General features: G+C 37.1%; 1 protein-coding gene across 1 annotated transcript in view; it reads left to right on the forward strand.

Annotated features, from left to right (window-relative positions):
- CHMP3 (charged multivesicular body protein 3) overlaps positions 1–16,823 on the forward strand; it is a 40,209-nt gene that overhangs the window by 17,290 nt on the left and 6,096 nt on the right. The window contains exon 3 of the mRNA XM_061432628.1: positions 5,564–5,743. Within this exon, the coding sequence (XP_061288612.1) occupies positions 5,564–5,743 (180 nt within the window). The remainder of the gene's footprint in view (positions 1–5,563; positions 5,744–16,823) is intronic.

Consider the following 16,823-nt stretch of genomic DNA (forward strand, 5'->3'; position numbering starts at 1 on the left):
AATAAATATCTCCATTAAAGATAAATACATGGGCAATTTTGAGAGCTAATATTTTTGTAACTTTGGTTTGTAACTTCATTTTTTGTTTTCACATGATTTAGGAAACTTGTGCATTTAAAAATATGTTAGGCTTTATTTTGTAACATATAGTGCAGAAAGATGTACTTTTGTGACATTAGTAACTGAATGGGGGTGCAGACAAAACTGTAAAGAAGTAAAGTTTTTGTATAATATTAAAGTTAAGCTCATATAAATTCAAATTAGTGTTATCACATTAGTATATTAAGTGCATTTACCATGATAATCACAAAGAAAGTAGCTGTAAATTATACTCAAAAGCAAATGAAAAGGAACTTGAAATAAGACACATAAGCACAGAAGAAGATAATGTAGGAAATCAAAGTTAAAAAACTATAAGACCTACAGACAAAAGAGGCAAAATGGAAGAATTAAGCTCCTGCTCATCAGTAATTACTTTTTTTAAATTAATTTTTGTTGGCATATAGTTGCTTTACAATGTTGTGTTAGTTTTTGCTGTACAGAAACTAACACAACATTGTATACATATATGTATACAATGTATACATATTGTATATTATGTATATTATATGTATACATATATCTCCTCTTTTTTAAAGATTTCCTTCCCATATTAATTACTTTAAATGTAAATAAATTAAATTCTCCAATCAAAAATAGATCTTGGCAGAATGGGAGAAAATGACCCTAGTGTGTCCTGTATATAAGAGATTCACTTTAGATCCAAAGATACAAATAGGTTTTGAAAGTGAAAGAAAGGAAAAAAGATATGCCATGGAAATAGTAACTTAAAGGATGGAGGTTGCTGTACTAATATAAGATAAACTTTAAATCAGAAAAGATTATAAGAGTCAAAGAAGGACATTATATTTTAACACAATAAGATGTAACAGTTACGTACATCTATGCACCTAATGACACATGGTTAAAATATATGAAGGAAAGTAGATTCTACAACAGTAGTTGAAGACTTTAATATAACTCATTTCCAAAAGTGAATATATAACAATCAGACAAATTAGTAAGGATCAAAGATGACTTGAACAACACAACAATCAACTAGATCCAAGAGACATATATAGAATATTCAATGCAACAACAACAGAATATACATTCTTAAGTGCACAAGGTACATTATCCAGGATAGATTTTCAAATTGTGGATGAAGAAGTTAAATTATCTGTTTGCCAGTAATGTGATCTTACATGTATAAAACCCTAAAGATTTCACAACCCAACTATTAGAACTAGTAAATGAATTTAGCAAAGTAGCAAGATACAAAACAAAAATCAGTTGTATTATTCTGTATGCTAGTAGCTGGAAAAGAAAATTAAGAAAACAGTGCCATTTATAATAGTACCAAAAATAAAATACTTAGGAATTACCTTAACCTAGGAGGTGAAAGGCTTATGATGAAAGCTATAAGATATTGCTGAAAGAAATTAAAGGCATAAATACATGGGAAGACATCCTATATTCATGGATTAGAATAATTAACTGTTAAGATGTCGTAGCACTCAGTGTGATCTATAGAGTCAATGCAATCCTTATCAAAATCCCAATAAAGTTTTTTGAAGAAATGGAAAAAGATCTGTCCTAAACTTCATATGGGATCTCAAGGGATTCCAGAGAGCAAAAAAAATAAACATTGAAAAAGAACAAAATTGGAAATTCACACCTCTTTATTTCAAACCCTATTGGATATTTACAGAACATTCCATCCAAAAGCAGCAGAATACATATTCTTTTCAGGTACACATGGAACATTCTCCAGGATAAATCACACAGTGGACCACAAAACAAGATCAAAAGACTATCAACCATCTTTTCTAACTACAATGCTATGAGACTGCAATACTGTGAGAAATCAACTACAAAGGGGAAAAAAACTGCAAACACAAACTCATAGAGACTAAACAGTATGCTACCCAAAAGCCAGTGGGTTACTGAAGAACTCAAAGAGGAAACCAAAAAATACTTAGAGTCAGGGAACTCCCTGGCAGTCCAGTGTTTTGGACTCTGTACTCTTCCCGCCTAGGGCCCAGGTTTGATCCCTGGTTGAGGAAGTAAGATCCCACAAGCCATGCAGTGCAGCAAAAGAAAAGAAAAAAATAATTATGTGGAGTCAAGTGAAAATGGAAACACAGCAATCCAGAATCTATGGCATACAGCAAAAGCAGTTCTGAGGGAAGTTTATAGCAATATAAGCCTACCACAGGAAATAAGAAAAAAATTTCAAATAAAGGAACTAGGATAAATAACTTGCAAACCCAGTTAGTAGGAGGAATGAATAAAGAAGATCAGAGAAAAAATAAATGAAATAGAAAAAGTTAAAGAACATTAGAAAGGATCAGTGGAAGTAAAAGGTGGTTCTTTGAGAAGATAAACAAAATTTAAAAGTCCATAGCTAGACTCGTCAAGAAAAAGAGAGGGCCTAGTAGATAAAATAAAATCAGAAAGGAAAAAGTAGAACTTAAAATTGACACTAGAGAAATACAAAGAATTATAGGAGATTACTATGGACAGATTACTAGAAGAAATGGGTGAATTTTTAGAAATAGAGTCTTCCAAGATTGAATCAAGAAGAAATAAAAAATATGAATAGACCTATTACCAGTAATGAAATTAAATCAGCAAGAAAACAACTCCCAAGAAACAGAAGTTGAGGACCAAATGGTCTCATGGGTGAATTCTACCAAATATTTAAAGAAGAGTTTACATCTGTCCTCAAACTATTCCAAAAATTTGAATAGGAAAGAAAACTTCCAAACTCATTCTTTGAGGCCAGCGTCACCCTGATGTCAAAACCAGACAAAGATATCACACACAAAATAGAAAAATACAGGCCAGTATCACTGATGAACATAGATGCAAAAATTCCCAACAAAATATTAGCAACCAAATTAACCAGTACATTGAAAAGGATTATACTCCATGATCAAGTGGCATTTTATCCCAAGGACGCAAGGATGGTTCAGTTTATGCAAATTATACGTTGTGATATACCACGTTAATAAACTGAAGAATAAAAATCATACAGTCCTCTCAATAAATACAGAAAAAACTTTTGACATAATTCAACATCCATTTATGATGTAAAACTCAACAAAGGGACTAGAGAAGGTACATCACTCAACATAATAAAGGCTATATGACAAGCCTACAGCCAACGTCATATTCAAGAGTGAAAAGCTGAAAGAAGGCATTTCCTCTAAGATCAGGAACAAGACAAGGGTGGCCCACTTTTGCGCTCTTTATATAACATAGCCTTGGAAGTCCTAGGCACACAATCAGACAAGAAAAAGATATAAAATGATCCAAACTGGCAAGGAAGAAGAACTGTTACTTTTTGAAGATGACATGATACTATGTATAGAAAACCCTAAAGACACCACCAAATAACTATTAGAAGTAATAAATGAATTCAATAAAGTTGTAGGATACAAAATTAATATAGAGAAATCTTATGTTTTTTTACAACAAACCATCAGAAAGAGAAGTTAAGAAAACAATTCCATTTACAATTGCATCAAAGAGAATAAAGTGCCTAGGAGTAAATCAAATGAAGGAGGTAAAAAACTTGTATTCAGAATACTGTAAGATGTTGATGAAATAAACTGAAAATGACACAAACAACTATACCATGTGAATGAGTTTGAAGAATTAATATTGTTAAAATAACCATACTACTCAAAGTCATCTATAGATTGATTTCAGTACCTATTAGAATTCCAGTGGCATTTTTCACTGAACAAATAATCTCAAAGTTATATAGAAACATAAAAAACCTCAAATAGGCAATAAAACTGATTTTAAAAATGGGCAGAGAACCTGAATAGGCATTTTTCCAAAGAAGACATACAGATGGCCAACAAACAAATGAAAAGATGCTCAGCATCACTAATCATCAGGAAAATGCAAATCAAAACCAGAGTGAGACACTATCTCACACCTGTGAAAAATGGCTATTATTAAAACGACAACAAATAAAAATTGTTGGATTGGGATGGGGAGAATGGGGAACCCTTGTGCAATATTGATGGAAACGTAAATTGGTGTAGCAACTGGAAAACAGCACGGAGGTTCTTCAAAAAACTAGAACTACCATATAATGCAGCAGTTACATGTCTGGGTATTTTCCCAAAGGAAACAAAGACACTAATTTGGAATGATATATTCATCCCTATGTTTACTGCAGCATTACTCACAGAAGCCAAGATATGAAAGCAACCTCAGTACCCATGATAGATGAATAGCTAATGATGTTGTATGTGTATACATATATATGCTAGAATATTACTCAGCCATAAAAAGGAATGAAATCTTGTTGTTTGTGACAGCATGATGGACCTCAAGGGAATTATGCTAAGTGAAATGAGACAAAGAAAACACTGTATGATTTCACATATATGTGGAATCTAAAAGACAACAAATGAACAAACATAGCAAAACAGAAACAGTTATTGAAGCAGAGAGCAAATGGTGGTCAGAGGGAGGGGTGCAGGGGAATGAGTGAAACAGATAAGGGAGATCACGAGGTACAAACTTCCAGTTACAAAATAAATGAATCACAGGGATGAAATGTACAGAGTGGGAAATATAATCAATAATAATAATATATCTTTTATGATGATGGGTGGTAACTAGACTTGTGGTGATCATTTTGTAATGTACAGAAACACCAAATCACTCTGCTGTGCACCAGGACCTATCATAGTACTATAGGTCACTTATAGTTCAAAAAACCACAAACAAGCAAATTCATAGAAAAAGAGATAAGATCTGTGGTCACCAGAGGTCGAGTTTGCAGGGAGTGAGAATTGGATGAAGGTGGTCAAAAGGTACCAACTTCCAGTATAAGATAAATAAGCACTAGGGATGTCATGTATGACAGGATAAATATAATTAATACTGCTGTATGTTATATATGAAAGCTGTTAAGAGAGTAAATCCTGAGTTCTTATCACAAGGAAGAAATGTTTTTCTGTGTTTTGTATCTGTATGAGATGATGGATGTTAACTAAACTTACCATGATCATTTCATGATGTATGTCAGTAAGTCATCACGCTGTTTTGTAATACTTTCAGCATGTTCAGGCTTTCCTTAAGTTGCAGGTTCCTTAATACCAGTACCAACAGATGTTAGAATGGGCTTGCAAAAGCAGTCTTGAAATTTTGTCTGGTGTAATAGGATTTATTTTTCTGTTTAACTTATATTGCTTTAATGTGATATTGGAAATAATATTAGAAATAATTTATTATTTTTATTTGGTTTATATCCTCCTGTTTCCTACTTGACACATTTAGATCACAATGAGAACAGATTTCAGTGCTAGTAAATCTCCTTGTTCTTCAGTCACTAAGTCATGTCCAACTCCTTGCAACCCCATGGAATGCTGCACGCCAGGCTTCGCTGTCCTTCAGTATCTCCCCAAGTTTGCTCAAACTCATCCATTGAGTCAGTGATGCCATCTCCTGGTTTACCCTTAATCTTTTGGTGTTTTGTGTTCTGTTCTAAATTTAGATATCCAAAGAGAAGAAGAAAAAGTGAAACGATCTGTGAAAGATGCTGCCAAGAAGGGTCAGAAGGATGTCTGTGTGGTTCTGGCCAAGGAGATGATCAGGTCAAGGAAGGCCGTGAGCAAGCTCTATGCATCCAAAGCGCACATGAACTCCGTGCTCATGGGGATGAAGAACCAGCTGGGTAAGACAGCAGTTCTTACAACCACCTCATTAACTGAGGCTCTTGCCATATCCTAACACTAGTTTCCTTGAATAGGAAGAACAGTCTCAGTTCTGGCATTTACTCTTTATATTGTCTTAGGTGGGGAGTTACACGAATGCAAAATAATACTTACTATTTTCATTTTTTATTTTACTGTTATTGATTTTCTTTTGCCAGTGTTGTTGAAGTAATGGGAACGTCTACAGCTTAACCTGCTTCATTTAGAATTTAGACTATTTCCTCATGTGAACAGTGTTGAAAAATGACCTGAAGGTTGAGTCCTAGGAATAAGAAGTGGGCCCAGGCCTTAGAGAGAGGACAAAGAAAGAGCTTCCTCTGTCCTGGACCCAGAGCTGCCTCAAGTAGGATTTTAAATAGTCTAAGCTTGGCTTTGGCTTTTACTCCCCTCCTTCTCTTCCTCATCTCTGGCTCTCAGCCTGAGGCTTTCTTACATCTTAGGAACCTGCTGGCCTTGTGTTAGGTATTCAGCATACATATGGACTTAATTTTTTTTTTTAACTCATAATATTTAAGAAGAAACCTACTAATCTACTTAGCTTTCAGGATCCAGTATAATATGGTTTGCCATCTTTCACAGGCATCTGTCTCCAGGTCACTGACAGCTTGAGGCATAGGTTACATTTTACATCCAGTTGGTTTCTTTTCTTACTTAATTTTGGCTAAATGAAGAAATCCTAACCCAGAACTAGAGTTCTTTGAGAATGAATGGCAGCAAATGACTGTCAGATAATTTGACAGAGTACAGACTCTGAAATTACAGGGAAATTTTTCCACTAAAGAATATCTTCAGGGAATTCCCTGGTGGTCCAATGGTTAGGACCTCATGCTTTCACTGCCAGGGCCAAGTTCAAGCCTTGGTCTCGGAAACTAAGATCTCACAAGCTGTATGGCGTGGCCAGAAAAAAAAACAAACAGCATCTTCAACTCTGTCAGTTACTATTCTGATGAGTACATCACATTCAAGAATTAGAAGACTTGAATGTTTCAGTGTAGAGGCTGGTGCCACATGAGTGCCTGATTCATTATTTGGTTGTATTTGGCTCTGAAAGTATTTCTTTATGTTCAATTTTAACATTTGGATGTGGGTTTTTATTTTTACTATGCCTAATAGTGAATATATCAGTTTCTTTCTCCAGATACTGAAGAAATAATCTATGAATTGAGAAAGAGTTTAAAAAAAATGAGCTATTTATACTGTAGCTTCTTAAGTTTTAAAAACTGTGTTATTTCAGCCCTAAAGTGATGTATTTAGGCTGTTTAAATATTGGATAAATAACCTACATATATGCCTTTTGGACAAGCCAGGTATTCAGTACCAGAGAGAAACAGTGTAATCTTACTGTTATTTTGAAAACTAAATACACTTTACAGCCATCAGTGAAATCTTCATATTCACTTCTGTTTTTTTCTGCAGCCAGCTGAAAAGGTACGTGTTCAATTGACTATAATAAGATTATTTAAAATTTTTTCAGCATTTGCTCTAGTGGATCAACATCAGAAAATGTTTAGCTTATTTTGCGTTTTCTCTTCCTATGAATAAGGCCCTAGAAGGCAATGGCACCCCACTCCAGTACTCTTGCCTGGAAAATCCCATAGATGGAGGAGCCTGGTAGGCTGCAGTCCATGGGGTCGCTAAGAGTCAGACACAACTGAGCAGCTTCACTTTCACTTTTCACTTTCATGCGTTGGAGAAGGAAATGGCAACCCACTCCAGTGTTCTTGCCTGGAGAATCCCAGGGATGGGGGAGCCTGGTAGGCTACCGTCTATGGGGTCACACAGAGTCGGACACGACTGAAGTGACTTAGCATAGCATAGCATAGCATACATAGACTCTTCTCCTCAGTTGCAAAGATAATATATTGGATGCTTATGTACCTAACAAGGGCTTCCCTTGTAGCTCAGCTGGTAAAGAATCCACTTGCAATGCAGGAGACCCTGCTTCGATTCCTGGGTCAGGCAGATCCACTGGAGAAGGGATAGGCCACGCACTCCAGTATTCTTGGGCTTCCCTGGTGGCTCAGCTGGTAAAGAATCCACTTGCAATGTGGGAGACCTGGGTTCGATCCCTGGGTTGGGAAGATCCTGTGGAGAAGGGAACAGCTATTCACTCCAGTATTCTGGCCTGGAGAATTCCATGGACTGTATATCCATGGGGCCGCAAAGGTCGGATAGACTGAGTGACTTTCACATGTACCTAACACCCAGAACCAATAAAATTTGACATTTTATTATATTTGCTTCAGTTTTTATATTAGAAAGCAGTATTACTAAACTTGAAGCTTCTCTGATATATCTTTCCAACCCCATTCCTTTCTCTTTCAGTCTCCCCAGAGGTAACCATTATCATAACTATTAAAATATATAAAAATGGTATTATATTTTGTGTTTCATTCTGCATTGTTTGCCATTTATCATTGTAAGGTTGAAATATACCCATATAATAATATATTTTGGTATAATATTTACCATACCAACTTAATGATGAGTATGTTTTGAGATGATAAATACATATTTTTAAGTCCTAGGTCGTATTGCATCCTTTGAATGTATCACATTTTATTTTTCTTTTCCCTATTGATGGACACTTAAGCTTTTCTCAGTTTTTACTATTACTAACAGTGCTGCTATGAATGTCTTCACTTTTGCACATGTGTTTCTTTAGGACAGTTATATCCTCAGAAGTGGAATTGCTGCATTAAAAATAGCTGGGTTTAAATTTTACTAGAACTGCAAAATTGCTCTCCAAAGAGGCTAATTTGTGTTCCCACCAGCAGCGGATGAGGGTTCTTTTTTTGAACCTTTTCATCAGTCCTTGTCAGACTTTTTAATTTTTTTTTTTTTTAGACTTTTTAATTTTTGAGAAATGTTATAACATGTCTCTGGGAACTAGTGGGCTTGATCATGCTCTTCTGTTCACCTTTTCTTCCTATATACTGAATCCAAAATATCTTTTCAAGGAATTACAGCTCACAAATATTCACTAATCTATATGAAAAAAATCTCTTGTAGCATGTACTTCCAATAGTGAACATAACACACAAACAGCGTAGTTAAGAGCCTATTATTCTTTTTTTTTTTTTTTTAACTTTACAATATTGTATTGGTTTTGCCATATATCAACATGAATCCGCCACAGGTATACACGTGTTCCCCATCCTGAACCCTCCTCCCTCCTCCCTCCCCTTACCATCCCTCTGGGTCATCCCAGTGCACCAGCCCCAAGCATCCAGTATCGTGCATCAAACCTGGACTGGCAACTCGTTTCATATATGATATTATATGTTTCAATGCCATTCTCCCAAATCATCCCACCCTCTCCCTCTTCCACAGAGTCCAAAAGACTGTTCTATACATCAGTGTCTCTTTTGCTGTCTCGTATACAGGGTTATTGTTATTCTTTAAATATACACCCATAACAACATATATTGTTGTTTCAAATATATAGTCTTTGTGGCTTTATCACACCTGCAAAGTAAAATATTTGCTATTTGATACTTATGTTAAAATACTCTTTTCTAGCTCCTCTCCTCTTTTCCATCTTTCCTTTCTCCCTGTAGGTGAGCTCATCTAACCTCGTGCCTTTAAACGCCATTGATTTCCAGATTTTTATCTTCAGGCCTGACTTGTAGGGTATAGCTGGCATCTCCACTCATTCTTAATGGGTATGTCAAAACTAATATGCCCATCCAAGCATCTTGGCTAGCCTTACTTCATCCATATCCCCGACTTCGCCCTATGTTCCCCCCTGAGAATCCAAGACTTCATGTAGTTTCTTCTGCACATGTTTCCACACGGGTTTCTAAAAGACAAAGAGTTCCATCCTTTGTGTTCCTTGGTCTTTCAAGTCTTGGGTATGTTAATGTGATCATTTCATTTCCACTGTATTTTCTGTTTCTTTCTGATAGGAAAAGATTTTAGTCAAATGCTAGATTTCCTGGGCTGATCCTTTATAATTTTTTTTTTTAATCTTTCCTGTTTTCACTTTGGAAATAATAATAGTACCTTCCTTATAGGGTAGTTGTGAGGCTTAATTCAGTGCCTGGCCCTTGGTAATTGCTATATGTGTGGGCTCTAAATATAATTTTTGTTACCATCATCAATTTTGTCTTTGTGTTCTGCCTTCTGAACACACTTCCTAAATTTTCTCTATTTTTTATTTCTTTTCTTGAATTTATCTATCTTAATTTTAATTTTTGGAAAAGAGTTCTCTGATCTTTATTTGAAAAATATCATTTTATTCTTATTTCCTGAATATAATATTTCTTATTGATAGTCTTAAAATATGCATTCTTTTTTATTATGGTTTACCCAGGACATTGAATATCGCTCCCTGTGCCATATGGTAGTAGGACCTTGTTTTCCATCTATTCTGTATGTAATAGTTTGCATCTACTAACCCTAACTCCTAGTCCATTCCTTCTCTACCTCCTTAATAGCTTAAAAAAATTTTTTTTATGTTCCTTGCATTGTTTCTCAGAGTGCCTTCTTCCCACCACCCTTTTCTTCCTTATCTCTTTCCTCTTTTTACGAGAGAGGGAGGGAAGAGAGTGGAGAGGTTGGATTAAGTATGAGTTTCATAAGAAGCTTCTGCAGTCTTCTCAGGTAGGTAGCTTAAGCTACAAAGAGAAAAATTATAATTCATGTAATAAATCCATTTCTTTTAGCCACTATTATATGCCAGATATATTTGGGGGCACCAGACATAAAATAATGAACTGTAAAGACAGTCATTGGCCTCTAGTTTTGGAGTAAAAAGCAAAAATACATAAATTTAATAAAAAGAAGCATACCTAATAAAATAATAAACTTAATAAGTAAATGGGTATTTATAAATGCACATTGTAATGAGCACTAGGAGACTATAAAAGGGAAATGCACTCAAGGGTGGCTCCTTTCAGTCTCTGATGATATCTGAAGGATGAGTAATTAAGGGGGGACTTATTCCAACCAGAGTGTCAGTGACCTGTGTGAAGGCCTTAGGGCCAAAAGAACTATGTATTTGAACCCTGAAGGAAGTAGTTCTGGGAGATTGGGGTACCTGGGCGCAAGGGAGAAGGATGGCTGAAAAGGATGAGCAGGGAGGTGAAGAAGACAGTTGGGACAGCTGTAAGAAGAGCAGGGCTTTTCAGATTCCAGTGTGGAGGCCCTGCAGATCAGCTGCAGTGGGGGTGCAGAAGCAGAGCTCTGAGGGAGAACTAGAGGCGTCCGGGTAGAGGAGTGGGGGCCCGGAGGCACAGGGGAAGTAGTTCAGACTGTGCTCAGCAAAGCCCTTGATTCAGTGTGACACGAGTGCTTGACAGGGGAGTGGGAGGTGGGGCTGGAAAGGTAATCTGCAGTCAGAGTTTGGAGCGCTCAGCTGAGGGTGGTGACTTCATCTCCTAAACAGGAGAGAGCCTCATCGAGTACTGTGAGCACAACTGCAGGTGCAGCCAGGCAGGAGGCCAGGGGACCTGAGAGGGGATGGTCAGGGCCCAGCTGGGTTAGTCTGGTAGGATGAGTGGGAGAGAGGACATTGGAGAACTGCTCTGGATGCCAAGTAAGTGAACGTGGTGAAGGTAGAAATAAGCCTAAGGTGCTCCAAACCCTGAACCCAGAAAGAGCACAGGGCATTTAAAGACTCTGGAAACCCAGAAGGAGGGAGAAGCAGGCCTAAGAGAGACAGAAGACTCTACTTGGGGATGTCAGACTGGCTCCGTGCAGGTCGCCCTGCTTCCCCAGCACCTCAGCACAGTGCCTGGCCGGAGGAATCCCCAGGGAGGGTTGTTGAGGGGGTTTATAGTTGGATGTTGTCTGTTGGCAAATTAAATACAACAGAGAAGGTAACTGATAATAGAACCCAGGATAGAGAGGGAGAGGGACGTCTACATTTTGGGAGTGAGAAAAGAGAAAACTAGAAATACTGTGACATGAGTTCCCATGTCCCCATCCCACCCTGAGCCTGTTATTGTTTGAAAAGTCACCGTTTGATGAAGTCATTTCTTCTCCTTAAGATGTTTCTCTTTTCAAATGTAGATGTCCCTGGGAGGGGTGGTGTATTAAGTCCTGTCAGCTATTAATACATTGTCATGATTAGATGTTTTCCAAGTGTTACTTTCTGACAGCAGCTTCTTGCAGAACAAGACAGATGATGAGTATGTTTTGGTTGGGAGAGAAAGTTAAGAGAAGCTAAGAAGGTGGGGCGGGAAACAAAATTATCATATGGTCCAGAAATTCCACTTCTGGATAAGTAAGAATTGAAAGCAGGGACTCCAAACAGATGTTTTTACATCCATGTTTATAGCAGCATTATTCATAACAGGCAAAAGGTAAAGACAATTCAGTTGTCCACTGAAGGATGAGTGGATAAACAAAACATGGTATATATAGTTCAGTGGACTATTGTTCAGCCTTAAAAAGGAAGGAGGTTTTGGGGACTTCCCTGGGTTTGATCTCTGGGTTGGGAAGACCCCCTGGAGAAGGGAAAGGCTATCCACTCCAGTATTCTGGCCTGGAGAATTCCATGGACTATATATATGTATAGCCCATGGGGTCACAAAGAGTCAGACACAACGGAGGAACTTTCACTTTCACTGGTGGTCCAGTAGTTAATACTCTGCCTTCCGATGCAGGGGGCGATGGTTCAATTCCTGTTCAGGAAACTAATATCTCACATGCTGCAGGGTGCAGCCAAATATTTAAAATATAAAAAAGAAGGAGGAAGTTCTGACACATTACAACTTTGGGTACCTTGAAGGCTAAGGTTATGCTAAGTGCAGTATGCTTGTCACCAAAGGCCAGATGCCATGAGATTCCACTTCTGTGAGGTATGGAGAATAGTCAGAATCATAGAGAAAGTGGGATGGTGGTTGCCAAGAGGTGGAGGGAGAGGGGAATGGGGAGTTAAGAGTTTAATGGGGACGAAACTTTATAAATTCAAATTCTGTAGTGCTTCATCATTTTCATATGAAATATTTTTCCTTTGCACAAACAAAATACAATATAAACAGAAAAATTTTAAAGGGTAAAAAACATCTCCTTTGTGAATTGATTGTCTCCATTTGTTTTATAGTTGATTTTTGTCATTATTCGTACGAATACTTACTTTACTCAGCTGTAGGTGTAGTGTGAGCGCCCATGGTTGGCATTAGGTGAGAGTGGCTGGAGGTAATCAGCCCTCTGGAATCTTAAGCCTTATCTATCCCTGTAGTGGGCTTCCCTGGTGACTCAGCTGGTAAAGAATCCTGCAGTGTGGGAGACCTGGGTTCAATCCCTGGGTTGCAAAGATCCCCTGGAGAAGGGAAAGGCTACCTACTCTAGTATTCTGGCCTGGAGAATTCCATGGATTGTATGGTCCATGGGGTCAGAAAGAGTTGGACACTTTGTGACTTTAACTTAATTTTATGAAACTTTATTGTAAGACTCCATATTTTCTTATAACTATTCATTCTGCTTATAATGGCCATGTTTAAGATGGCTTTTGTGAATGTGTTGCTCCCCTGGGCCCTTGCTCTCAGGGAATTGCATTTCGCTATTGATGCCATTTTTAATATTTTTTTCTTATTTATTTAAATTTAGCTATAATTGCCACAAGAACCTATGATAAGTGGAAACAACTTTGTAATTTTGTTGCTTTAATTATTGAAATCAGACTCAGAATATTCCCATTGGTCTTTGTATCTATGATTATGAAGCTAAATCTGTATTTAGCTGCTTTGTTTCCATATTTGGTTATTGTTATAATTTATAGCAGAACTTGTATTTGTGTGTGTGTTTCATTTGTATCTCTAGCAGGCATGGTAACATAATGTTGCTTTGTTTTTATATACTCTTTTCTGAGGGTTTTTTAAAATTAAGCTTTTTGAGAGAATTGTAGATTCACATACATGGAGTTGTAAGAAATAATACAGAGAGATTCTGTGTATACCCCTTACCCATTTTCCCCCAGTGGTAACATTTTGCAGAGTTAAAGTAAGTATTATACCCAGGAGGTCGGCATTGATACAGTCAAGCTTTAGAATTCTTCCAGTTTCCATCTTTACAGGGATATCTCATGCTGCACATCTGTAACCACACCCACTTCCCTCCCATCCCCACCCCCTCTTTATATCTGGCAATCATTAGTCTGTTTTTTTTTTTCTAACTTTTTATTTTGTATTGGCATATAGCAGGTTAACAAAAAATAGTTTCAGGTGAACAGCTAAGGGGCTTAGCCATACATATACATATATCCATTCTCCCCCAAACTCCCCTCCCCTCCTGGCTGCCACATTAATTTTATAATTTTACTATTTCAAAAATGTTATATAAATGGAATCAGCCCATATGTAAGTAACCTCTTAGGATTGGCTTTTTTTCTTTTTTATTGAAGTGTAATCAACATACACTATTATACTAGTTTCAGATGTACAGAATAGTGATTTGACATTTATATACTTTATAACTTGATCACCTCAGTAAATCTAATAACTTATCCTACAAAGTTATTGCATTATTACTGACTATAATTCCCTGTGCTGTACATTACATTCCCATGACTTATTTTATATTAAATACTATACTTATTTTATATTAAATTACTAGAAGCTGCCTGGAAAATCCCATGGACAGAGGAGCCTGGTGGGCAGCAGTCCATGGGGTCGCTCAGAGTCAGACATGACTGAGCGACTTCACTTCACTTCATGGGCACCTTGTCTTTGACAAAGGAGGCAAGAATATACAGCAGAGAAAAGACAGCCTCTTTAGTATGTTGGTGCTGGGAAAACTGGACAGCTGCATGTAAAGGAATGAAACTAGAACATCTCCTAACACCATACACAAAAATAAACTCAAAATGGATTAAAGACTTAAATGTAAGGCCAAAAACTATAAAGCTCTTAGAGGAAATCATAGGCAGTACACTTCTTGACATAAATCACAGCAAGATCCTCTGTGACCGACCTCCTAGAGTAATAGAAATAAAAACAAAAATAAACAGGTAGGACCTAATTAAACTTAAAAGCTTTTGCACAGCAAAGGAAACTATAAACAAGGTGAAAAGACAGCCCTCAGAATAGGAGAAAGTAATAGCAAGTGAAAAGTATTAATCTCCAAAATATACAAGCAGCTCATGCAGCTCAATACCAGAAAAACAACCCAATCAAAAAGTGGGCAAAAGATCTAAACAGACATTTCTCCAAAGAAGACATACAGATGGCTGATAAACACAGGGAAAGATGCTCAGCATGGCTTATTATTAGAGAAATACAAATCAAAACTACATTGAGGTATCACCTCGCACCAGTCAGAATAGCCATCATCCAAAGCACAGAGCGCTCTAAGCATGAAGTGCTCCTGTGCTTCACAAGCCCCTCTGTGTGACTGTGACCTTTCTCAGTTTAAATGTCAGCTAGCTTTTATCATGCTAGCTCTATGTTTTCTGTAGAATACTAACCTTTTTATTTTTGGAGATTCTTATTTTACTGTGAAATGTATACAGCTGAAAATTTTCTGTGCTCTGCCTTTCATCCCTCCCACCTTTAACTCCTGGCAATCACTGATCTTTTTACTGTCTCCATAATTTTCCCTTTTTTGAGAATGTCATATATATACTTGGAATCATACTGTATGTAGCCTTTTAGATTTTCTTTTTTAAAAAAATATTTATTTAATCTTCGGCTGTGCTAGGTCTCCATTGCTGCGCATGGGCTTTCTCTCATTGCCGCTAGTGGGGGTACTCTCTCACTGTAGTGCACAGACTTCTCGTTGCAGTGGCTTCTCTGGTTGTGGAGTACAGGCTCTAGGCCACATGGGTTCAGTAGTTGTAGTGCATGGGCTTATTAGTTGCTCCATGGCATATGAAATCTTCCCAGACTAGAGATTGAACCCATGTCCCCTGCATTGGCAGGTGAATTTTTAACCACTGGACCACCAGGGAATTCCTAGATTGACTTCCTTCACTTAGTGATATACATAAAAGGTTTCCTCCATGTTTTTTCAAGAAAGCTCATTTGTTTTTAATGTTGATTAATAGTCACTGTGTTGATGTCCCACACTCTGTTATCCATTATTGTTCACTTGCAAGGCACATCTTGGTTGATTCTGAGTTTTGGCAATTATGAATAAAGTTCTTGTAAACATTCACATGCAAGTTTTTGTGTGGACATAAGTTTTTAACTTCTTTGAGTAAATACCAAGGAGGGCTATTGTCGGATCATATGTTAAGAGTGTATTTAGTTTTGTAAGGAGCTGACAAACTGTCTTCTGAAGTGGCTGTACCATTTTGCATTCCCACCAGCAATGATTGAGAGTTCCTATTGCTCCACATCCTCACCAGCATTTGATATCAGTGTTTTGGGTTTTGTCCAGTCTAATAGGTGTGTACTGGTACCTCGTTGTTGTTTCAATTTGCATTTCCCTAATGACGTAGGATGTTGAACGTCTTTTTATGTGCACTTTTTTTGCCATCTGTATGTCTTCTCTGAGTTGCTTGTTTAGGTATCCTGCCTATTTTTAATTGGGTTGTTCATTTCCTTATTGATGATAAATATAGATACTTAGATAATAAATATGACATAGATGATATTTATCATTGATGGTAAATATGACACTTTAAAAGCTTTAAGAGTTCTGTCTATATGTTAGACCACAATCTTTTTCATCATAAATGGCTGATGAAAATCTTTTCTTCCAGCTTTTGGCTTGTTTTCTCATTCTGTTGTGGGGATAACTGTGTTTACTTATAAAATAATTTTTTTCTGACACGTGCTTTTTTTCCTTGTGTAACATAATTTGTATCTACCATGATTTCTTTTAAAGAATATAGGGATTTCCCTGAAGGTCCAGGGGTTAAGAATCCACCTTCCGGTGCAGGGGATGTAGTTTTGATCCCTGGTTGGGGAACTGAGATCCCACACGCCTCAGGGCAACTAAGCCTGCATGCTGCACAAAAGATCTTGTGTGCCTCAACTAAGACTCCACACAGTCAAATAAATAAATATTGAAAAGAAGAATATATAGTATGTGTATGGTCTTGGACTACAGAGAATGTTTTCTAACTGTCACCACCTTACACTGACACAC

Source organism: Bos javanicus, chromosome 11 (genome assembly GCF_032452875.1).
Source record: "Bos javanicus breed banteng chromosome 11, ARS-OSU_banteng_1.0, whole genome shotgun sequence".
NCBI classification, from domain to species: domain Eukaryota; kingdom Metazoa; phylum Chordata; class Mammalia; order Artiodactyla; family Bovidae; genus Bos; species Bos javanicus.